Source organism: Mustelus asterias, chromosome 10 (genome assembly GCF_964213995.1).
Source record: "Mustelus asterias chromosome 10, sMusAst1.hap1.1, whole genome shotgun sequence".
Taxonomy (NCBI): Eukaryota; Metazoa; Chordata; class Chondrichthyes; order Carcharhiniformes; family Triakidae; genus Mustelus; species Mustelus asterias.
This window is the reverse complement of record NC_135810.1, coordinates 122,165,658-122,191,566: the sequence shown is the minus strand read 5'-3', so window position 1 is coordinate 122,191,566 and position 25,909 is coordinate 122,165,658. Positions and strand designations below refer to the sequence as shown.

The following is a 25,909-nucleotide window of genomic DNA, read 5'->3' as shown; positions in this document are numbered from 1 at the left end:
CTTGGAGGGAATAGGCTCCACTCCTGGATTTTTAATGAGATCCACGCTAGTGCACGCTGCAGTATAGAGTACGGGAGATTCATTTTGAAAATCCCGCTTGAAAAAAACAGCAAGATTTACTCCAATTTTTACACGAATTCGGCACCGAGAAACGTTTTAGGCGAATCCCACCCAGTATGTCCAGGATGCGTGAGGTCCTTAATTATGCTGGCTGCTCTTCCGAGGCAGCGGGAAGTGCAGACAGTCAGTGGATGGCAGGCTGGTTTGCCTGATGGACTGGGCTTCGTTCATGACTCTTTGTAGTTTCTTGCGGTCTTGGACAGAGCAGGAGCCATACCTAGCTGTGATACAACCAGAAAGAATGCTTTCTATGGTGCATCTGTAAAAGCTGGTGAGAGTCATAGCGGACATGCCAAATTTTCTTAGTCTTCTGAGAAAGTAGAGGTGTTGGTGGGCTTTCTTAACTATAGTGTCAGGCGTGGAGGGACCAGGACAGGTTGTTAGTGATCTGGACAGTTAACTTGAAGCTCTCGACCATTTCTACTTAGTTTCCGTTGATGTAGACAAGGGCATGTCCTCCACTGCACTTCCTGTAGTCAATGACTATCTCCTTCGTTTTGCTGACATTGAGGGGGAGAACTGGATTGGTATCTGAAAACGAAGAATGTGCAAGGCTACGGGGCAAAGGCAAAGAATTGGCTCCAGTTGAATTTCTCCTTCAAAGAGCCAGCACAGACATGATGGGCCTAATAAAGTCTTCTCTGCTGCAACCATTCTGTGATTCTTAAGGTTGGGAGTGCAGCTGTTCAGATGTTTGCAACGTTCAATTCCTCAGATAACAAAGCGATCTATGCTTGCCTGCAGTAAACCTGGATAATAGCCAGGCATGGGCTGATATGTTGCAAGGAATTTCATAGAATTGATTAGCACGGGAGGAGATCATTCGACTCTCTGTGCATGGGCTGAGACTTTGAGAGAGCATGTGGCCCCTGGGCCTTAGTGCTGTAGATGCTATGACTGATCAACTGGAAAGTGGCTTTTTATGTTTTATTGACTGATGAGATTCAGCAAAGCTCATGAGAGTTTTGGTCTGAGATACAGTGTTAATATGCTTTTGTAACTGCAGTAAAACTGTGTTTGTATCATGTAGTATCTGGGACTCTCAGCATTTCTAACCTTATTGTGCAAATGCTGCATAGGAGCACCAAAAATGGTGAGTTATGTGACAAGTGAACCCTTAATGCAAGTAAACACTTAACCCCATTTCAGGCAATTTTGCAATGGGTTCCTATAAACAAGTTCTCATCTGTGGAAATCCTCATCTAATGCACTCCTGACCAGCCTTCCACATTTGACCCTTTTGTAAAGTTGAGGTCATCCTAAACTCTGTCCTATTCACACCAGGTGTCATTTACCCATCAACCCTGTGCTTGCTGACTTACATTGGTTCCCTGTTTAACAACATCTTGATTTGTAATATTTCCTTTGTTTTCAGATCCCTTTGTGGACCTGTCTCTGTAACCTCCTCCAGTCCCACATTATTATTGAAGGCAGCCATCCATGTGTAAGACGATATTTTTGCCCTGGTGGTCAATTCTGAGTTAAACATCGCTTGGTATTGTTCAGGACCCCACTCCGGCTTGGATGACTCGCCATATTTGCTGCAGAGGAAGGCTGAGAAGGTGTACGATTCACTGGTCTCCATTTTCTCTGGGTCCTCTTTTCAGCCAGCCGAGCTTTTCATTTCTGCTTGCTTCTTTCAGTGCCCTTCTAGTCAGCCTCCAAAAGTCATGGCCATCAACAACTGTCTCCCAGTTGTCAGTATCAATGTCTGGCATCATATCTCACTTGCAGGTGTCCTTGTAGCAGAGATATGTACGTCCAGGAGGTTGTAACCCAGTGGCCAGTTCACTGTACAGACAACCATAATCCATTTGATGAACCTGGCCTAGCCAATGCAACATCGTTGGTTCAGCAATGGGCGTATACTGTTGGAATTAACATGCTCCAGGGCTTTGATTTGGAGACTTTATCCTGCCAAGAGATGTGTCTGAGACAGTGAAGGTTCAATCTTTTCTCCTGCCTAGCATTTGTTGTCCAGGTTTCACCACTGTTGAGTGTACTGAGGATGTCGGCTTGGTAGACACACAGTTTGATGCTTTCAGTCAGCTTGCTACTGTTTTTCACACATCTTACTCAGCTTGGACATAATGGCCACAGCTTTTGTGATGTGTGTGTTGATTTCAGCATCAAGTGACAGATTGCTGGTTATTGAGAGTCTAGATATGCAAAGCTATCAGTAACCTCCAGCATCAGATTGTCAATGCTGCTAAATGGCGCTATGGCAATATCCAGGGCTATGACATTTGTCTTCCTGATGATGGTCAAACTAAACTCTTTACAGACACGAGAGAGTCTGGCCGTTTGCCACTGAAGTGTTTCTCGGTGTGGAATGTATCGTACCCAACCCTCTGATGAGGACTTGATGCACTTGGATCTCCGCTGAGCAAAGCTGAACAACACACAGCCCCAAGATATTTGTGCTACTCCATTCTGAACAATTGTGCCCCTCCAGTTTCCATTTTTGATGGCCAGGCCTTCGGCTGTCCAAGCGTGAAACTCTAGAATTCCCTTCCCAAACCCCTCTGTTTCTCTACCTCTTTCCTTTTTAAAATCTGCCTCTTTGACCAAATGTTTGGCCATCTGCCCTAATATCGCGTTGTATGGGTCAGTGTCAGATTTTGCTTTATAACCATCCTGTGAGGCTCTTGGGATTTTTTATTATGTTATTTAAATGCAAATTATTGTCTCTATTCAACCTTAAACTAAAATATAATATTGGTTCACCTCGTCTGGATGTGTAGAATTGAAGTTCTCGGGGTTTGAGTGAGCACTCTAGATTGAATCCACTTTTCAAGCCATGTAATGCGTATCCCAAGAGAGTTGGTCTTTAAAAGAGAGAACTATGAGTATGTAGTAAGGGTAGCGATAGCAAGAATTTTTGCATGGCATTTTTGTTCTGTAATTTTGCCTGATCAATTGTGTTTTGATTATCTATTTCTTCTGATATCAGTGAAACACTTGTAACTGAGAGGCAATAATAGGTGGTCAGTCTGCTCGCCAGCTTTGACCAAAATATTTGTAAAGCAAGGGCTGTGCCACCTGAGGATCTATGGAACCAGGCGAGTATGAGGGCAATTGTTTTTTCTGATTCATTCTTGGGATGTGGATATCACTGGCAGGGCAGCATTTATTACACATCCTTGATTGCCCTTGAGCAGGGGTTAGGAGCTACCTACAACTGTGTGGCTTAGCTTCAGAGGACATGTAAGAGTCGACCACATTAGTGCGGGTCTGGTGTCACATGTAAGACAGATTTGAGGTAAGGACAGCAGATTTCCTCCCCTGACGGATACAGGTGTTCGTGATAATCTGGCAGTTTCGTGACCTTTAACTAATGAGACCAGCATTTTATTCCAGGTTTATTAGTTGATTGAATTTGAATTCTCCTAGCTGCTGTCATGGGATTTTGAAGTCAGATCTTTGGATTATTAGTCCAGTTACATAACCACTATGCTACCGTTCCCATAGGCTAATCAAGCTTAATCTTGATACTTGCCTCCAGATAGGTACAAGAAAACCACTGGCAAGTGACCCTTTAATTGTTCCAGCACCCTTGTTTCTCTTTCACATCTCACCTTTAAAATTATATCTGGTTAGCTTGTATTGTCTCTCCAAACAAAATGTATCACCCGACACTTTTTTTCTGTGTTGAACTCTATCTGCCATGAGTTTGACCATTCTATTTACATCCGTAGTATATTTAAAATTGCATGTCTGACGTTTCCTGTCTGTACACCATTGACTCCCTTTTGATTTGATTTATTATTGTCACATGTATTAGCATAGTGAAAAGTACTGTTTCTTGCGCGCAATGCAGACAAAGCATACCGTTTGTAGAGAAGGAAAGGAGAGGCTGCAGAATGTAGTGTTACTAGCTAGGGTGTAGAGAAAGATCAACTTAATGCAAGGTAGGTCCATTCAAAAGTCTGACGGCAGGAGGGAAGAAGCTGCTCTTGAGTCGGTTGGTACGTGACCTCAGACTTTTGTATCTTCTCCCCGATGGAAGAGAGAATGTCTGGGGTGCGTGGGGTCTTTAATTATGCTGGCTGCTTTGCCAAGTCAGCAGGAAGTATAGACAGAGTCAGTGGATGGGAGGCTGGTTTGTGTGATGGGTTGGGTTGCATTCATGACTTTTTGTAGTTTCTCGCAGTCTTGGGCAGAGCAGGAGCCATACCAAGCTGTGATACAACCAGAAAGAATGCCTTCTATGGTGCATTTGTAGAAGTTGGTGAGAGTCATGGCTGATGCCAAATTTCCTTAGTCTTCTGAGAAAGTAGAAGTGTTGGTGGGCTTTCTTAACTATAGTGTCGGCATGGGGGGGACCAGGACAGGTTGTTGATGATCTGGACACCTAAAAACTTGAAGCTCCCGATCATTTCTACTTCGTCCCTGTTGATGTAGAACATAGATAAGAATGGATAACATCTGGATAAGAATGGTTCGATTAAGCAGACACAGCATGGATTCATGAGGGGAAAGTTGTGCTTGACGAACTTGTTGGATTTTTATGAAGGTGTGACTAGTGTGGTTGATGGAGGGGAACCGGTGGATGCGGTGTTTTTAGATTTCCAAAAGGCGTTTGATAAGGTGCCTCACAAAAGGTTGCTGAAGAAGATTGGGTCACACGGAGTTGGGGGTAGGGTGTTAGCGTGGATTGGGGATTGGCTATCCGACAGGAAGCAGAGAGTCGGAATAAATGGGTGCTTTTCTGATTGGCAGATGGTAACTAGTGGCGTGCCGCAGGGATCGGTACTGGGGCCTCAACTATTTACCATTTATATAGATGGTCTGGAGGAGGGGACTGAGTGTAGGGTATCAAAGTTTGCAGACGACACACAGATAAGTGGAAAAGTGAATTGTGTGGAGGGCGTAGAAGGTCTGCAGAGAGATTTGGACAGGCTGAGTGAGTGGGCGAGGATCTGGCAGATGGAGTATAACATTGACAAATGCGAGGTTATTCACTTTGGAGGAAATAATAGCAAATTGGATTATTATCTAAATGGAAAACAATTACAACATGCTACTGTGCAAAGGGACCTGGGGGTCCTTGTGCATGAGACGCAAAAACCCAGTCTGCAGGCGCAACAGGTGATCAAGAAGGCAAATGGGATGTTGGCCTATATCGCAAGGGGGATAGAATATAAAAGCAGAGATGTCTTGCTGCATCTGTACAGGGCATTGGTGAGGCCGCAGCTGGAATACTGTGTGCAGTATTGGTCCCCTTATTTGCAGAAGGATATATTGGCCTTGGAGGGAGTGCAGAAAAGGTTCACCAGGTTGATACTGGAGATGAGGGGAGTTGATTATGAGGAGAGACTGAGCAGATTGGGTTTGTACTCGTTGGAATTTAGAAGGCTGAGGGGGGATCTTATAGAGACCTAATAAGATAATGAAGGGGCTGGATAGGGTAGAGGTGGAGAGATTCTTTCCACTTAGAAAGGAAGCTAGAACTAGAGGGCACCGCCTCAAAATAAAGGGGGGTCAGTTTAGGACAGAGTTGAGGAGGAACTTCTTCTCTCAGAGGGTGGTGAATCTCTGGAATTCTCTGCCCACTGAAGTGGTGGAGGCTACCTCGTTGAATATGTTTAAATCACGGATAGATGGATTCCTGATCGGTAAGGGAATTAGGGGTTATGGGGATCAGGCGGGTAAGTGGAACTGATCCACTTCAGATCAGCCATGAACTTATTGAATGGCAGGGCATGCTCGAGGGGCTGGATGGCCTACTCCTGCTCCTATTTCTTATGTTCTTATAGAACATTGAACATTACAGCGCAGTACAGGCCCTTCAGCCCTCAATGGTTTCACTGGTCGGTGCAACAATCTAAAGTCCATCTAAACTACACTATTCCAATGTCACCCATATGTTTATCCAATGACCATTTAAATGCCCTTAATGTTGGCGAGTCCACTACTGCTGCAGGCAGGGCATTCCACGCCCTTACTACTCTGAGTGAAGAACCTACCTCTGACATCTGTCCTATATCTATCACGTGCATGTTCTCTATGCTTCCTGAAGTCGATGACAATCTCCTTTGTTGACCTTGAGGGAGAGATTACTGTCGTTGCACCAGTTCACCAGATTCTCTATCTCATTCCTGTACTCTATCTCATCATTGTTTGAGATCTGTTTGAGATATCCCTGTTAATTTTGCTTATCAACCTTTTTATCCATTATAAGTTCCAATGGTCTGCTTTTACTATGGGTTTTGTTTTTGTAAGCTTGTAACATAATTATGCAACATAAGAGTCATAGAGGTTTACAGCATGGAAACAGGCCTTTCGGCCCAACTTGTCCATGCTGCTCTTTTTTAAAACAACTCCTAAGCTAGTCCCAATTGCCCGCATTTGGCCCATATTCCTCTATACCCATCTTTCCCATGTAACTATCTAAATGCTTTTTAAAAGGCAAAATTGTACCCGCCTCTACTACTACCTCTGGCAGCTTGTTCCAGACACTCACCACCCTCTGTGTGGGAAAACATTGCCCCTCTGGACACTGCTGTGTCTCTCCCCTCTCACCTTAAACCTATGCCCTCTAGTTTTAGACTCCCCAACCTTTGGGAATAGATATTGACTATCTACCCTGTCTATGCCCCTCATTATTTTATAGACCTCTATAAGATCACCCCTCAGCCTCCTACGCTCCAGAGAAAAAAGTCCCAGTTTATCCAACCTCTCCTTATAACTCAATCCATCAAGTCCCAGTAGCATCCTAGTAAATCTTTTCTGCACTCTTTCTAGTTTAATAATATCCTTTCTATAATAGGGTGACCAGAATTGCACACAGTATTCCAAGTGTGGCTGTACCAATGTCTTGTACAACTTCAACAAGACATTCCAACTCCTGTATTCAATGTTCTGACTGATGAAATCAAGCATTCCAAATGCCTTCTTCACCACTCTGTCCACCTGTGACTCCACTTTCAAGGAGCTATGAACATGTACCCCTAGATCTCTTTGTTCTGTAACTCTCCCCAACGCCCTACCATTAACTGAGTAAGTCCTGCCCTGGTTCAATCTGCCAAAATGCATCACCTCGCATTTGTCTAAATTAAACTCCATCTGCCATTCGTCAGCCCACTGGCCCAATTGATCAAGATTCCGTTGCAATTGGAGACAACTTTCTTCACTGTCCCCTATGCCATCAACCTTGGTGTCATCTTTACCATCTGATCTCAACTTGGACACCAGATGGTGAAGTACGCAGTCTTTGAACCTTCCTGGAGACTGTTGTTAAGAATCTCCATCGACCATCTTATTCTGCAGCAAAGCAGCCATTTGGGCAGCTCACTTTTATAAAGGTTTGTTGAGGGTTTCAAGCTTTTTCTTTGAGTATACGATTGTTTTTAAGCATTGACTCCGAATAAAACAGTTGTCTTTATTTAGAATTTCTCTGTTCTGTTGGCAGTGGCCACTTTGCTCTCCTTTCCCAATGGCCTTCATATCAAGATTTTATTTTAACCTTCATTGCTGGATATGTAATTTTTCTGCTGTTGGGCTGCTCCTCTTTAGTTTTCCAGTTTAAAGTGTTTTATCTGAAGATGGTTTGTTGGCACTCTGCTTCTGATGGGATCCAGCCCTGACTTGACTCTGGGATCCAATTCCTGCCTCTAACCCCAGGACATTTGTATCGTGCGGAAGGATAAGCAGATACAAGACCCTTGTTCAGGGGAGAGGGGGGTGATTGTGGGAATTGCTCATGGTCCAAGCTTGCCTCTAACCCTTGTTCGTACACACCTGGGCCAACCTACAGCTGCTACACGTGAATTTATGAAAAGTATAATCCTGCTCCCCAAATAATTTATTCATTGGCTAGTAAGCATGGGGCCATTGATTTATTAATTTTCTGCTCCCTGCTGCTCGCTTTATGTTGCTTCCTGCTACTGTTATAAATTTAACTCAGTGGTATCCACTTCTGCTACCTGCTGCTCTTTGGAATTTATTCATTGAGTGGTGAGTTCTTCTCAAAGTTTTGACTGATGCACAGCTAACGAGGCACCAGTGGTCACTGGTAAGTCTTCACTGTAGAGAGATACTTGTGTTATTCAGTTTGTATTGGTTTGTCTAAGTTTGAGTTTTCCTGCTGTGATTATATGGTATCAAACAAACCTATTATATACCTTGTTATTCCTCTTTATTTTCTTCCTCTTATAGTGCTAGCTTCAGTTATCTGTTTACGGGTCTGGTGTCATCGCATTGTGTTGGAATTTCCAGACTTGCATTTCTTCAGTCTAGGAATGCAGCAGCATGGGAGACTGAACCTGTGATCTATTGAAAGCCTTGATTCTGCCCTCATTTGCTGTCTTTTTTCATTATAAATTGTCCATGATTACATAGGTAGTTTATATTATATCGAGCTGTAATTGTACAACCCTGCCAGTGGGGAAGCTACAGTGCTGTCACTGGCGGGAGGGTGTAATTAACAATGCGACAAGTATTCTCGCAAATTTCCTTATAGACAAACTTATGGGAATTTATAATGGTAATATGAAGGGATGACTTCTCAATGTGATTGTGTTCCATCTGCACACACTAGTTCAATTATTCCAAGTTATCCAACCCTACTTGTATATTTATTTGTGTCACAAGTAGACTGACATTAACACTGCAATGAAGCTACTGAGAAAATTCCCTAGTCGCCACACTCCGGCGCCTGTTCTGTACACAGAGAATTTATCATGGCCAATTGACCTAACCAGCGTGTCTTTCGGACTGTGGGAAGGAACTGGAGCGCCTGGAGAAACCCACGCAAACACGGAGAATGTGCACACACCGCACAGACAGTGACCTAAGGCTGGAATTGAACATGCGTCCCCGGTGCTGTGAGGCAGGAGTGCTAACCACTGTGTCACCGTGCCGCCCTTAACACATTCCTGCCTCTAACGCCCTTTTTCACATGAAGCTTACACTCCTTCATGACTCTTCACGTACAACACATCAGGAGACTGATTGAAAGCAAAATAATAGGCTTGATTTCTGTAGGGCACAACTAAATTCCTAACCCAATGCCCCCTCTTTTCTTACAGTTCCCCAGCCATTGGTGGACCTTCACCTGAAGCTGATGAGGAAGATTGGGAAGTCTGTGAGCTTTGATCGATGGGAAAAGTACCTCCTCAGGGTAAGCAACCATACATTGTCCTTGCTACATTATTGAAGAACTGTCATGTCATTCAGAGTTGGTCACACGAGTGTGTGCTGTGTGTGCATGTGCTCGTAAACCAGTCTTTCACTGAACTGTTGTAATTTCTATATTTAGTGGGCGACCACTTCACAATAGGTGTGGGGCCATCCTATATACACCAACCGCTGCATTGATTGAAATCCTGGAGCTCTGTACATAACACCTGCATCAGCCCGATTGCAGCATTTCACTAATACCTCAGTCAACTAGGGGTGGGCAATAAATAGCCCAGTTATTAATTTAAAAAACACACTTTTAGGATCTAGTAGCTCATTGTCAAGTCAGAATTTAGGCTTTGATAAAATTTAATGCTGGGTCTAGCATGGATAACGAGATGATAAAAGCAAAATACTGTGGATGTTGGAGATCTGAAATAAAAGTGTTGGGAAAAACTTAGCAGGTCTGTCATCATCTGTGGGAAAAGAAACAGAGTTAATGTTTCGAGTCCAATGTGACTCTTTGTAAGTCAAGATTGTGGTAATCATAGGTCCCTACAATGCAGAAAGAGGCCATTCGGCCCATTGAACCTGCACCGATACCCAGACCCTATTCCCATAATCCCACATATTTACCCACTAATCTCCCTGACAGTAAAGCTCAATTTAGCATGGCCAATCCACCTAACCTGCACATCTTTGGACTGTGGGAGGAAATCGGAGCACCCGGAGGAAACCCACTCAAACACGGGGAGAACGTGCAGACTCCACAGTCACTTGAAGCCGGAATTGAACCAGGGTCCCTGGTGCTGTGAGGCAGCAACTCTAACCACTGTGGCACTATGCCGCCCCCTCTAAACTCTGAGCAGAGAGATCAAGTGTTTGCTGTTTAAGGCTTATATGCTCTAAAAAGACACGTTTTAACAACTACCTCCCTGAATCATGGGACATTGAGTGGGAAGGCAGATGCTGCTCCCCTGGTCATACAATTGTTATTGGATTATGCACAAAAGTGACACAATTTGTTTTTCCTTGGAATAACCTCCAGTCATTGAGTCCTATCATTTTGCATTGAAGTTCAAAACCTGCTGCTTGGATAGTCACTGGCATAAATCCACATCCCACTACTTCTGTAGTTCTGCATCTTTGTTTCAAGATTGGCCGTTTTAAGTTCCTGTGTTAGCTAGACATAGAAGATAAAACCAAAAAATTCAAAATATATAACCGTAGAATTTGGAATTTGTGTGCAGAACAGGGGGCCGATACTCCTATGTTAGTACTATAAATTTAACTAGGCTTCATGCAACCCATTTCCCCATATCCTTTTAAACTCACCCTTTCGGGTACTTATCCAATTCCTGTTTGTGATTAGCCCATGTGCTAATAACCATTTGAGGTAAAGCATGTCTTGTCCTGTTGTCCTTGCGTGGAAGGATCGCCTCAGGGGGTCGGAGAGGAATTTCCCAGATTTTTTTTTTCCCCATATTGGCCCTGGGGTTTTTCACTCTGGGTTTTCGCCTCTCCCTGGGGATCACATGGTCTGGAATAGGGGGGTGGGGGTGAGTTAATAGGTTGTAATGAACAAAGCATCGTAGCTGTGAGGGACAGCTCGGTGGATAGGATATTGGTATGTAGATAGGCTGGAAAATTGGGCGGGGATCCTGGATTCAGGATTCAATCCTGGACCGGGGAGCGGCGCGGGCTTGGAGGGCCGAAGGGCCTGTTCCTGTGCTGTATTGTTCTTTGTTCTTTGTTCTTTGTTCTTTGAAACAATTCAACTTCTTCATTTTTTGAGTGATATGCTCAGTCTGTTCTTCCTTCCTTCTTTACTAGCAATGGCCTTTCTATGCTGTTATAACTCTGACTCCTTACTTTAACTGGTGGTGAACCAGTAATGATTTTTTTTTGCATTAATTTTGGTATCACTCTAATTTGGATTTTCCCCTTTCTTCATTACTATCATTTCTTATTCCTGGTATAATTCTGCTGAATCTTGCTGTACTCTTCTGCTGACTTTAGCCTTCCTTATAAGGGGATGCCCAGAACTGTAGTCAACAACTTCCCACAACACCCGCTACTGAGGTGTTCTTTTTAAAAGGGGATATTGGAGAATTATTTGTCTATATATACCTGACATTACACATTATTAAAGTTGGTATGGTTAAATCATAATGACAAAAACTAGTTCAAATAATATACCCATATTGACCTTCCCTCGTAACTTACTTGTACTGTAATTGATTTATCTGCTGATTTTTTTTTAAGAAGCGTTCCATAGTTGCCTGCTTGCAGGGTGCATACATTTACTTCACACTTGTCTCCTCCCTCCTCTCTTGCACTTACCTTCTGCTGGGCTGTAGTTTCACAGGCTTAACGACTGTGTGCCACATCTTATGTTGAAGCAGCTGTCTGATTCTTTCTGTCTAACTGTAAAAATAGCATTTGAGCGAGGTATGATAGATCACAATGTGGAGCACCCCGTCAATATGCAAGGAACCTTCCCTTAACGAGAGTTGACATCCTTGGTAGCAGACGGTGGAAAAAGGCAAAGTGAAAGACTCACTTTTCCCTTGAAGGATGGAAATGTGCATCATTCCAATGATGACATGAGTCTTTTGCATCACAGATACATGTAGAAGCGTGCTTGGGGTTTCTGTTGTCTCATGGGTCAAATCATATACATCCATTGTCACTGTTAAAATGGTTTGCTTTGACTATAGTGAAGTTGTCACCTTGAATAATCCAAAATCACAGCTAAATATGCTTACATAACAGTCACTGACTTTCAGAAAGCTAATGCAATGTATGAGAAGTATTTTGGGATACAATAAGCTGCTGCACAATCGTCTTAATTGTGCAAATATGATAACTCAAGATTAAAAACAATCGAGCTGAAACATTATCTAAAGCACACACAGTTCTGGGGATACATGTTAGCTTTGTCTACCTCCGACGAGAGAAAAGTAAGTTTTTGGTGGGCATCCTTCCCCTTTCGTTTTTGTTTCATAAAATGCATAGAATGTTCTGGGTCTGGTTATAATTGGGATATAAAAATTCTAAATATCACCCCCCCCCCCACCCCCTTCCCTATGACCCTGGCTAAGAACTTGACACCAATGAGGGATGGACACTGTCTGGCTCCCATGTCTTGGCATGGCACCTTTTTAAAATAATTCATGGGATATGGGCACCACTGGAAGAGTCAGCAGTCAGTGCCCATTCAAAATTGCCATTGAGAAGGTGGTGTTATGCCACCTTCTTGACCCAGTGCAGTCTTTGTGTTGAAGATGCTCTTATAATGCTATTGGGGAGAGATTTCCTCTGGAAATCAAGAGTATTCCATCACACCCCTGATGCCTTGGATGGTGTGGAGTGAAGTTACTCATTGCAGAATTCCCTGCCTCTAACCTTCACTTGTAGCCACAGCATCATTTGCCAGTCTAGTTATGCTTCCGGTTTAGGAATAAGAGGAGGCCCAGGCTAATGTCCTAGGTACATAGGTTCAAATCACCCCATGACAGCTAGTAGAGTTTAAAATCAATTAATAAAATCTGGAATATAAAGCTAGTTTCAGTAATGGTGACCGTGAAACTATCATCAATTGTTGCAAAATCCCATCTGGTTTATTAATGTCCTTTAGGGAAGGAAATCTGCCATCTTTACCTGATGGCCAACATCTGACTCCAAACCAACAGCAAAGTAGTTAACTCTTAACTCGCCCTCTGAAATGACCTAGCAAGCTGCTCAGTTCAAGGATGATTAGGATTGGGCAGCAAATGTTGGCCTTGCCAGCGATGCCCACATCCCACAAAAGAGAAAAACAATTATTCATGCACAAGCCAGATAAGAGTGAATTTGTTTGTCTCAGAATAAGTGGTTGGTAATTTAGGACCGAGTTGAGGCGAAATTACTTCGTTTATCATTCTACCTCAATGAGACGTCGGTGTTCAATTGAACAATTTCAAGACTGAGGGCGGCACGATGGCACAGTGGTTAACACTGTTCCTCACAGTGCCAGGGACCTGGGTTCAATTCCTGGCTTGGGTCATTCCCTGTGCGGAGTGTGCACGTTCTCCCCGCGTTTGCGTGGGTTTCCTCCAGGTGCTCCGGTTTCCTCCCACAGCCCAAAGATGTGCGAGTTAGGTGGATTGGCCATGATAAATTGTCCATTAGTGTCAGGGGGATTAGCAGGGTAAATACATGGGGTTACGGGGATAGGGCCAGTTTGGGATCGTTGTCGATGCAGGCGCGATGGGCCAAATGGCGGCCTCCTGCACTGTAGGGATTCTATAAGATTTTTTTCAGGCACTGAGGGAATTTGAGAGATTGTGGGATAGAGGGGGGAATTGTAGTGTGTATGGAAGTTTAGCTATTGTTTTATTGAATGGCGGAGTAGACTTGAGAAGCGTTGTGGGATCCTACTCCTATTTCTTATCTTGTAATTGCTCAGGTAAGGTGTGCATCAGTTTCGTGCTCAGTCTTTCCCAAAATGCATATTTCAGCATTCGGTCTCTCTATTAAATTGGGTCCTCATCCAGCCTAAATCTCAGATGTCACCTGTTTGGTGGGAACAGATGTGATACCTCTTACCCTCTCCCATGTGAGGACACAGGTTGGAAATTGATCTCATTACCTGGGTCATATTTCTTGGTTCTACTTTGCCTTCACCAACAAAGTCATCATTGGGGGATCTTTTAAGGACAAACTTTGAATTTTTCTGTGTTCTTTCCTGTTTTGCTTTAAAAGATTAGTAAGTTCATGATTTAAATGTGAACAGATTGTGAAATGATTGTTTTTCATTTGGAACAGATTTGCTTGGAATACAACAATACTTGGGCCTGGGAGATGGAAAAAATTGGATACACCGAGATGGATGCAGAATGCAAACTTGGCCTCTTAAAGGTAACTTCTGAAGACCAAACATTTATCCTACAGACTGTGTGCATATGCATTCTGGTAATAACGCAAGATACAGTGCAGGGAAAGTGAATGTATTATCACCTGAAGTTAGTATTGAGCCTTTGGGTCTGTAAATCAGCAGAATTCCTTGATCCCAAATTATCTTGCATTGCACCACCTTCATATCTCTCGTTCTTGCCATCTTTGCAGCAAAGCTCTTGCTTGCTGAATTATATATTATTATATATCATTACTCCTATTTGAACTGAACAATGAGTGTCTTTAGGTTATTCCCCACTGGCTAACATCGTAGTTAAGCTTGATCTTGGTCTTGCTGAATATCATATGTATGTGAATAACGTAGGGGAGACAGTGGTGCAGTGTGATGTCACTGGCCTAGTAGCATAGAATAGAATCCCTACAATACAGTTGGCTCATCGTCTGCACCGACAACAATCCCACCCAGCCCTATCCGCCAAACCATACGTATTTACCAAGCTAATCCCCTTGACACGAAGGAGCAATTTTTTCTTTCAGTATGGCCAATCCACCTAACCCGCACATCTTTGGACAGGGGGAGGAAACCTACGCAGACACGGGGAGAACATACAAACTCCACACAGATTGTCAGCCAAGGCTGGAATTGAACCCAGGTCCCTGGTGTTGTGAGGCAACAGTGCTAGCCACTGTGCTGCCCAGAAATCCAGAGGCTCAGGCTAATACTTGGGACCAAAAGAGAAAATGCTGGAAAATCTCAGCAAGTCTGGCAGCATCTGTAAGGAGAGAAAACAGCTGACGTTTCGAGTCCAGATGACTTTTTGTCAAAGCTAAAAGGCATAGAAAGTGGGAGATATTTATACTGCAGGCGGAGGGAATGAAAGATGAGTCATAGCCACAGAAACCAGGGGAAAAGACTGCTAATGGCTGTCCACAGAGAGAATAAAGGGTGTGAATGGCCAAACGGCAGAGAAGCTAAAATGAAGATGTTGGGGGAAGGGAGGAAAATGGATGGGACAGAGGTAAGATTAAGAAAAGGAGAAGCAAAGGGGGAGAAAAGGTAAGGGAATAGAATTTTCTTCCTATCCACTGCTGTTGTGATCCTTGTAATTCAGCACAGACTGCCAATCGGAAGTATGGCCTGTTGACCTCCTCAGGTTTATTATTGTACCATTGGGAGGAAGTCATCCTTAAATGTTCAGCAAAGGCCAGAATAGATGAGCATCAAATGGGCAAAAATAATACACTCAAATAACTACCCATAATAATCATCTTCTGAGTATCTGTAGGAAGGTACTGCTTTATAATTTCTGACTTGGTTTCCTCCTTGTTCAGTTTAAATTGCTGTAACGTGAACAGTCTCAAAATGTTAAGATTTGGGATTAGAATGGGTTGTAATCAATGCATTACTGCATCAATTTTTGCTTGTTCTGTCTGTTCTGCTAATCGCCAAACAGAGATGACAGTGGTGGGGAATTTATTGTTTATTAATGTTTATTAATAATGTTTATTAATAATGTTTGTTAATGTTTATTAATATTGCAGTCATAAATAGCTGTCTCAAGAATGTATTTCTAATTTTGCTATAGATGGTGAAGGAAAGACTTGCATTTAAATAGAGTTTTTCATGACCATAGGACATTGGCTCTTTACAGCCAATTAAGTACTTTTCAAAAAAAACTCCCATTTCCTTTGTAGCCACTTGCTCCTTTCCAAAAGGCTCCACTTGATCAGCAGAGGCCCTCCATTATTTAATTTATCAGACTGCCAGAAAACATGGTAAGCCTAAAGACTTGGAGCAATTCGGAATCCAGCAAAGGATGACCAAGAAACTGATCAAGGGAAAAGAGAATGTGAATGCACTCTAGTGAGTAGCTTAAAGGCAGAGTGTAAAAGCTTCTTAGTTATGTGAAAAGGAAAAGATTAACAAGGACAAATGTGGGTACATTACAGGTGGAGACAGGATAATTTATAATGGAAAATAGGGAAATAGAGAAATGAAAGGATTGCAATGTGTCTGTCTTCAAGGAAGAAGATACAGAACATCACCCAGAAATATTAGGAAACCAAGGGACTAGTGAAAATGAGGAACTGAAAGAAATTAGTATTAATAAAAGTAGTACTTGAAAACTTAACCTGATTAAAGGTTGATAAATCCCCTGGACCAGATGAGCTGCATCAGAGTTTTGAAGGAGGTAGCTATAGAGATAGCAGGAGTATTGATGGTTATCTTTCAAATTCTATAGATTCTGGAGAAGTTACTGGAGATTGGAAAGTAGTAGATGGAACCCCACTGTTTAAAAGGGAGGGAGAACTATGAGCCTGTGAGTTTGATGTCAGTAGTAGGGAAAATGTTCGAATCTATTGTAAAGGATGTGAAACTGGACACTTGGAAAATAATATTATGAAAATAATGATATTGTTGGGTAGAGCCAACATGGATTTATGAAAGGGAAATCATGTTTGGCAAACCTGTTTGGGAGATTTTTTGAGGATGTTACTTGTAACGTAGATAAAGTAGAAGCAGTGGATGTGGTGTATGTGGATTTTTAGAAGACTTTCAGTAAGGTGCCAGACAGGAGGTTAATGAACAAAATTAGAGTACATGGGATTGGGGTAATATTTTGCAATGGATTGAGAATTGGAATTCTCAGGTTGGCTGTGACTAGTGGGACATTGTAAGAATCAGTGATAGGGCAACAGCTGTTCACAATGTATATCAATGATTTGGGTATGGGGCTCAATTGTGATATCGTCAAGTTTGCTGATGACACAAGTAGATGGGAATGAGAGTTGTGAGGAGGCTTCAGGGGAATTTGGACATGTTGAGTGAATGGGTTAGAACATGGCAGATGGAATATGAGGTGATTAAGCATGAAGTTATCCACTTTGGTTAAAAAAACAGAAAGGCAGAGTATTTCTTAAATGATGAAAGGTTGGGAAGTGTTCATGTTCACAGAAATGTCGGTGTCCTTGTTCATGAGTCACCAAAGGTTAGTAGACATCTTCAACCTCTTTACATCAATCTGTGGTCTCTATCTACTTCAAGAAGATGACCATCATCCCAGTGCCAAACAAAAGCCAGGCAGCGTGCCTTAATGACTATTGTCCAGTGGCTCTGACATCCATCATTATGAAGTGCTTCGAAAGGTTACTCATGACACAAATCAATTCTGGCCTCCCAGATTGCCTGGATCCATGACAGTTCGCTTACTGCTGCAACAGGTCCACAGCAGACGCGATACCTCTGGCCCGGCACTCAACCCTGGAACACCTAGATAACAAAGCCACCTACGTCAGACTCCTGTTTATTGACTACAGCTCAGTCTTCAACATCATTATTCCTATGAAACTCATCTCCAAACTCCATGGGCTGGGGCTCGACTCCTCCCCCTGCAACTGAATCCTGAACTTCATAACCCACAGACCGCAATCAGTAAGGATAGGCAACACCTCCAGGATCACCCTCAACATCAGTGTGCCACAAGGCTGTGTCCTCAGCCCCTTACTATTATTCCTTATACACCTATGGCTGTGTGGCCAAATTACGCTCCAACTCAAATTTTCTGATGATACCACTGTAGTGCGTCGCATCTCAAACACTGGTGGGACAGATTATAGTAAGGCAATAGAGAATCTGGTGAAATGGTGTGATGACGATCTCTCCCTCAATGTCAGTAAAACGAAGGAGATAGTCATTGACTTCAGGAAATGCAGTGGAGGACATGCCCCTGTCTACATCAAAGGTGAAGTGAAGTGAAGATGGTCAAGAGCTTCAAGTTTCTAGGTGTCCAGATCACCAGCAACCTGTCCTGATCCCTCCATGCTGATAGTATAATTAAGAAAGCCCACCAACGCCTCTACTTTCTCAGGAAGCAAAGGAAATTTGGCACATCCACTACAACTCTCACCAACTTTTACAGATGCACCAAAGAAAGCATCCTTTCCGGATGCATCACAGTTTGGTATGGCTCCTGTTGTGACTGAGACCGCAAGAAACCCAGTCCATCACGTAAACCAGCCTCCCATCCATTGACTCCATCTAACTTCCCACTGCCTTGGGAAAGCAGCCAGCATAATCAAGGACCCCACGCACCCTGGACGTACTCTGTTCCACCTTCTGATGGGACGAAATAGAAAGGGTCGAGAGCTAAAGGTTTTTATGTGTCCAGATCACCAACAGATTGTTGGTGATCTGATACATGACACATGTATAGTGTCAGCATGTCCCCCTCCATGCTGACAGTATACAATTTTGTCTTTTAAAAAGCATTTAGACAGTTACATGGGTAAGATGGGAATAGAGGGATATGGGCCAAAGGGTGGCATGGACACATTGGGCTGAAGGGCCTGTTTCCATGTTATAAACCTCTGATATAGTTAAGAAAGCCCACCAACGCCTCTACTTTCTCAAAAGACTAAGGAAATTTGGCATGTCAGCTACGACTCTCTCCAATTTTTACAGATGCACCATAGAAAGCATTCTTTCTGGTTGTATCACAGCTTGGGATGGCTCCTGCTCTGTCCAAGACCGCAAGAAACTACAAAAGGTTGTGAAGGTAGCCCAATCCATCAAACCAGCCTCCCATCCATTGACTCTGTCTACACTTCCCACCGTCTCGGCAAAGCAGATGGCGTTATTAAGGATCCCACGCACCCTAGGCATTCTCTCTTCCATCTTCTTCCATCGGGAAAAAGATACAAAAGTCTGAAAGTCACGTACCAACTGACTCAAGAACAGCTTCTTCCCTGCTGCTGTCAGACTTTTGGATGGATCTACCTTGCATTAAGTTGATCTTTCTCTACACCCTAGCTATGACTGTAACACTACATTCTGCACGCTCTCCTTTCCTTCTCTATGAACAGTATGCTTTGTCTGCATAGTGTGCAAGAAACAATACTTTTCACTGTATGTTAATACTTGTGACAATAAACCAAATCAAACCAGGGAAAAAGATGCAAAAGTCTCAGAACATGTACCACCTGACTCAAGAACAGCTTCTTCCCTGCGGCTATCAGGCTTTCGAACAGTCCTATCACATATTAAGCTGATCTTTCTCTTCACCCTATCGGTGAATCTTTTCTTTCTTCCCCTATGTACTCTATGAATGGTATGTTTTGTCTGTATAACACACAAAAAACAATACTTTTCACTGTATCCCAATACATGACAATAATTCAATTCAACTGCTGTCTATTTTCAACCCTAGGACTCATCAAAACACAACCTTGTTGCTGTATTTTCTGATGTCTTTTTACACATAGCTGTCAGCTTTGATCAAGTGTCCCTTTGTATCCTCAACGTTAATTCAACCTAGTCAACCAAAGCCAGTTCAGCATTCCTTTGTGTATTTTTATTAAGTTCACGAAGACAAATAAAGACTTATCCCAGATGTCTGTCTCTCTTCTCATGATATACCCTTTATCTGAAACATTGGATTCATAAGCCCCCTTGCTTATTTTGCTTAATCAGGTCACCTATGATGACTCAGAACCAAACTGGCTGCCACGATCCACTGCCACTCCCACAGGAACAATGTGTCGAGGAAATAAAAGGCCCAAGCGAATACTTTGGGGACATGGGTTCAAATCCCACTGTAGCGTCTGGTGGAATTTAAATTCAATTAAGCAATCTGGAAGTAAAAGGTATCTTGGTAATCGTGATCATAAAACTAGTGGATTGTAGAAAACCCATTCGGTTCATTAATGTCCTTTTTAGGGAAGGAATACTGGCATCCTTACCTAGTCTGGCCAACATGTGACTCCAGATCCACAACAAAGTGGTTAACTCTTAACTGTCCTTCCAGATGGTTTAGCAAATGACTGACTTTTCTCTAGCAGTTTGGTACAACTAACAGGAATAATCATAGAAACATAAAACTACAGCACAAAACAGGCCCTTCGGCCCCACAAGTTGTGTTGAACATATCCCTACCTTCTAGGCCTACCTATAACCCTCCATCCTATTAAGTCCAATGCACTCATCCAGGAGTCTCTTAAAAGACCCTATTGAGTTTGCCTCCACCACCACTGACGGCAGCCGATTCCACTCGCCCACCACCCTCTGTGTGAAAAACTTACCCCTAACATTTCCCCTGTACCTACCCCCCAGCACCTTAAACCTGTGCCCTCTCGTAGCAGCCATTTCCACCCTGGGAAAAAGACTCTGAGAGTCTACCCGATCTATGCCTCTCAACATCTTATATACCTCTATTAGGTTTCCTCTCATCCTACGTCTCTCCAAGGAGAAAAGACCGAGCTCCCTCAGCCTATCCTCATAAGGCATGCCACTCAATCCAGGCAACATCCTTGTAAATCTCCTTTGCACCCTTTCAATCATTTCCACATCCTTCCTATAGCGAGGCGACCAGAACTGAGCACAGTACTCCAAGTGGGGTCTGACGAGGGTCTTATATAGCTGCATCATTATCCCTGGACTCCTAAACTCAATCCCTCGATTTGATAAAGGCCAGCACGCCATATGCCTTCTTAACCACCTCCTCCATCTGCGGGGCCGATTTTAGAGTCCTATGGACCCGGACCCCAAGGTCCTTCTGATCCTTTACAGTACTAAGAGTCTTTCCCTTTATATTGTACTCCTTCATCCCATTTGACCTGCCAAAATGGACCACTACGCATTTATCTGGGTTGAAGTCCATCTGCCACTTGTCCGCCCAGTCTTGCATCCTATCTATGTCCCTCTGTAACTTCTGACATCCCTCCAGACTATCCACAACCCCACCAACCTTCGTGTCGTCGGCAAACTTACCAACCCATCCCTCCACTTCCTCATCCAGGTCATTTATGAAAATGACAAACAGCAAGGATCCCAGAACAGATCCCTGGGACACACCACTGGTGACTGACCTCCATTTAGAAAAAGACCCATCTATACCCACTCTCTGCCTCCTTTGGGCAAGCCAGTTCTGAATCCACAGGGCAGCAGCCCCTTGGATCCCATGCCCTCTCACTTTTTCTAGAAGCCTTGCATGGGGGGACCTTATCGAACGCCTTGCTAAAATCCATATAAACCACATCTACCACTTTCCCTTCGTCAATGTGCTTAGTCACATTTTCGAAGAACTCCACCAGGCTCGTAAGGCACGATCTGCCTTTGACAGATTGCCTTTTGCCATAGAACCTTACAGTGTAGAAAGAGGCCATTCGGCCCATCGAGCCTACACTGGCAACAATCTCACCCAGGCCCTATCCCCGTCACCCCATGTATTTACCCTGCTAATCTCCCTTACACTAAGGGGCAATTTACCATGGCCTGTCAGCCCAACCTGCGCATCTTTGGACTGTGGGAGAAAATCGGAGTACCTGGTGGAAACCCACATAAACACAGGAAGAACGTGCAAACTTCACACAGGCTGGTATTGAACCCGGGTCCCTGGCGTAGTGAGGTAGCAGTGCTAACCGAGCAAAGAGCAACCACCATCGACCTAAGCGCACGTCGCCCAGTTGGCTGTAAAGCACTCCTTGCTAACATCTGGAGACATAGTTATACTCACTGAATCAAACATGGGAACATATTAATTAGCAGGTGTAGGCCATTTAGCCCTTCAATTCTGCTCCACCATTCAGTACTAACATGGCTGATCTGATTGTAATCTCAACCCCACATTCTTGCCTATACTGATAACTTAATCCCCTTGTTAATCAAGAATCTATCTAGCTCAACCTTAAAAATATTCAAAGACTCTGCTTCCACTGCCTTTTAAGGAAGAGTTCTTAAAAGCCACTACTTTCGGAGAAGAAAATTCTCCTCATCTCTTATCTTAATTTTATTTTTGACCCTTTATTTTTGAACAGTGACCCCCCTAGTTCTAGATTCCCCCACAAGAGGAAACTTCCTCTCCACATCCACTCTCTCAATATCCCACAGGATCATAAAGGTTTCAATCAAGTTGCCTCTTGCGCATCGAACTCCAGTGGATACAAACCTAATCTGTCCAACCTTTCCTCACTAGACAACCCACCCAATCTTGATATTAGTCTAGTAAACCTTCTCTGAATTACTTTTGAAGCATTTACATCTTAAAGATATTTGGTGCTCCAAATATGGCCTTACAGTGCCATGTGCAACTGAGGCGTAACCTCTCTACTTTTGTAATCACTTCCCCTCACAATAAATGATAACGTAGCTAACTTTCCTAATTTTTTTTCTTCATTCAAGGAATATGGGTTTCACTGCTAGGTCAGCATTCATTGCCCATCCCTAATTGCCCTTGAGAAGGTGGTGGTGAGCTGCCTTCTTGATCTGTTGCAGTACTTGCTGCACCAGCGTACTGGTCTTTTGTGATTCATGCACTAAGATACCCAGACCCTTCTGAACCTCAGAGTCTGCAATGCCCCTCTGTTTAGATAATGTGCTTTTTAAAATTCTTCCTGCCTTGATCATCAGTAAAATGATGGAAAGATCATCGGCAGTTCTATCAAGTTGCACTTCCTCAGCAATAACCTGCTCATGAATGCTCATTTTGTGTTCCGTCAGGGTCACTCAGTTCCTGACCCCATTTCAGCCTTGGTCCAAACATGGACAAAAGAGCTAAACTCCAGAGATGAGGTAAGCGTGACTGCCCTTAACATAAAGGCAGCATTTGACCAAGTATGGCATCAAGGAGTCCTCGCAAAACTGGAGACAGTAAGAATTGGAAGGGAGGGAAACTCCTTGACTGGTTGGAGTCATACCTGGCACAAAGGAAGATTATTGTGGTGGTTGAAGGTCATCATCTCAATTCCAGGACATCACTGCAGACCCAAACATCTTCAGCTGCTTCATTTATGACCTTCCTTCCATCATCAGTTCAGAAGTATGGATGTTCACACTATCAATGTTCAGTATTTTTCATGACTCCCTAGATACTGCAGCAGTCCATTTCCAAATGCAATAAGACCTGAATAATATCCAGGCTTGGGCCGATAGGTGGCAAGTAACATTCGCGCCTCAAGTGCCAGACAATGACCATCTCCAACAAGAGAGGATTCGAACCATTGCCCCTTAACAATCAATGGCATTACTTTTGTATATTAGAGATTTGCTGTACTCAGGACAGAGTTAAAACAATGGAGCTTTATTTAGAGGTGTGCGTTCACTTACATGGCTGCTTCTTCTCTGCCTGTTTCCCTACACAAGAGATGTGAATATATTAGTACGACAGAGCCTTAGTAATCTTCTAAAAATTAATACAAATACATAACAATTACCATCATGGAATCACCCACTATCAACATTCTGGGGGTTACCACTGACCAGAAACTGAACTGGACTAGCCAGATCAATACCGTGGCTACAAGAGCAGATCAGAGGCCAGGAATCCTGTGGCAAGCAACTCGCCTCCTGACTCTAAAGCCACGTGACCATCTACAAGTCAGGAGTGTGATGGAATACTCGCTACTTGCTTTGACCACTGCAGCTCCAAAATTATTCCATCATCTCCAGGAACCTACCAAAGCTCATTTGACAACACTCTCCAAACCCACGACTGCTACCATGGGGAAGGACAAGGTCAGCAGATACATGGGAACACTTCCAACTGGACGTTCTCTTCCAAGTCACTCACTATCCTGGCTTGGACATATATCGCCGTTCCTTCACTGTCGCTGAGTCAAAATCCTCTAACTCCCTTCCACTGTGGGTGTACCTGCACCACATGGACTGCAGAGGTTCAAGAAGACAGCTCACCACCATTTTCTTAAGGCAATTAGTAACGGGCAATAAATGCTGGCCTAGCGAGTGACACCACATCCAGTTAGTGAATAAAAAGAAATGGACAAATTCATATCTTCCTACATTATACTCCATTTACCTGATCTTTGCTATGCTCCTTTGTAGTCTTTTATGTCCTCTTCACAATTATTTTCTTGTATTTGTGTCATTAGCAAATTTTGCAACCATGTCTTTGGTCCTTTCATCCAAGTCATTTATATAAATTATATAATGTTGAAATCCCAGCACTGATCCCTGTGGCACACTACTTGTTACATCCTGCCGACTAGAAAAAGACCCAGTTATGCCAACTGTTTCCTCTTAGCTCGTCGATTTCCATCCATGCAAATGTGTTACCTCTTACACCATGAACTTTTATTTTCCGGGATAACCTTTCACGTGTCACCTTATCAAATGCCTTCTGGACATCTAAACGCGATACATCCATTGGTTCCCCTTTATCCACAGCGCAAGTGACACATTCAAATAACTCCAATAAATTGGTTAAACATTTCAGGAAACCAAGTTGATTGCCTGATTTTTTTTTTCCTCTAAACCCCCAACTATAACATCTTTAGGAATAGGTTCGAACATTTCGAGCTAACTGGCCCAAAGTTTCCTACTTCCAGTCTCCCTCTGTTTTTGAATAAAGGAATTACATTTGCTATTTTCCAATCTAATGGAACCTTCCTTGATTGTAGGGAATTTTGAAAAAGTAAGACGAATGCATCAACTATCTCCCTCAGCACTTCTTTCAAGATCCAAGGGTGAAGTATGTCCAGACCAGGGGATTTGTCAGCCTGCAACCCCAACAATTTGCTCAATACCCACTGCCCTGGTGATTGTACCAAGATCCTTCCTTCCATTTCCTGATTTACAGCTTTTTCTGAGATGTTACTTATATCCTTTATAATGAAGTCAGATGCAAAATACCTATTCAATAAATCCGTCATCTCCCCACTTTCCATTATCAGTTCCCAGATGTCATCTTTATATTTCTTGTACTCTACCTTTTCCCTTCTTATTAATCATTTGTCATTCTTTGCTGTGTTTTTATATCCTGTCCAGTCTTCTGACCTACCACTCATATGGGCAGCATGGTGGCACAGTGCCTAGCATTGCTGCCTCACAGCGCCAGGGACCTGGGTTTGATTCTCAGCTTGGGTCACTGTGTGGAATCTGCACGTTCTCCCCATGTCTGCATGGGTTTCCTCTGTGTGCTCCGGTTTCCTCCCACAGTCCGAAAAACGTGCTGGTTAGCTGCATTGGCCATGCTAAATTCTCCCTCCGTGTACCCCAACAGGTGCTGGAGTGTGGCGACTAGGGGATTTTCACAGTAACTTCATTGCAGTGTTAATGTAAACCTACTTGTGATTAATAAATAAACTTTTCTTTGTGAAATCATATGCTTTTTCTTTAAGTTTGATGCCGTTGTTAACTTTTTTAGTTGACTACGGATGACAGCTCCCCCCACCACCCCCTGGAATTTTCTATCTGATCTGTGTATTTCGAAATGTCCCCTAACTGTCTGCCACTGGATCTCTATTGACCTATCTCTTAACTTAATTTGGCAATTCACTTTAGCTAGCTCTGTTTTCATGCTGGCATACTTTCCCTTATTTACATTTAAAGTACTAGTCTTTGCACTCCTCTCAAACTGAAAGTAAAATTCAATCATGTTATGATTGCTGCTACCTAGGAGTGCCTTCACTCTGAAGTTATCAATTAATTCTATCATGTTGCACAATACTGGGTCTGGTATAGCCTGCTGTCTGGTTGGCTCCAGAACATGCTGTTCTCAGAAACTATCCCAAAAACATTCAATGAGCTCCTCATTAATGCTTCCATTGCCCATCTGAGTTTTTCCGGTCTATTTGTAGATTTAAGTCCCCCATGGTTATTGCTATACCTTTCTGATATGCTCCCATTATCTCTTCCTTTATACTCTATCAAACTGTGTGGTTACAATTAGGAGGCCTGTATACCTCTCCCATAAGTGACTTCTTGCCTTTATCATTTCTCACCTCGACCCAAACCTCTTCTATATCCAGAGTTTCC

General features: G+C 43.2%; 1 protein-coding gene across 4 annotated transcripts in view; it reads left to right on the top strand.

Moving 5' to 3' along the window:
* The window catches only part of rsf1a (remodeling and spacing factor 1a), a 97,351-nt gene that overhangs the window by 26,791 nt on the left and 44,651 nt on the right, over positions 1-25,909 (top strand). For all 4 annotated transcript variants that reach the window (XM_078222651.1, XM_078222650.1, XM_078222649.1 and 1 more), the window contains exons 2-3: positions 9,153-9,244; positions 14,053-14,145. In XM_078222651.1, the coding sequence (XP_078078777.1) occupies positions 9,153-9,244; positions 14,053-14,145 (185 nt within the window). The remainder of the gene's footprint in view (positions 1-9,152; positions 9,245-14,052; positions 14,146-25,909) is intronic.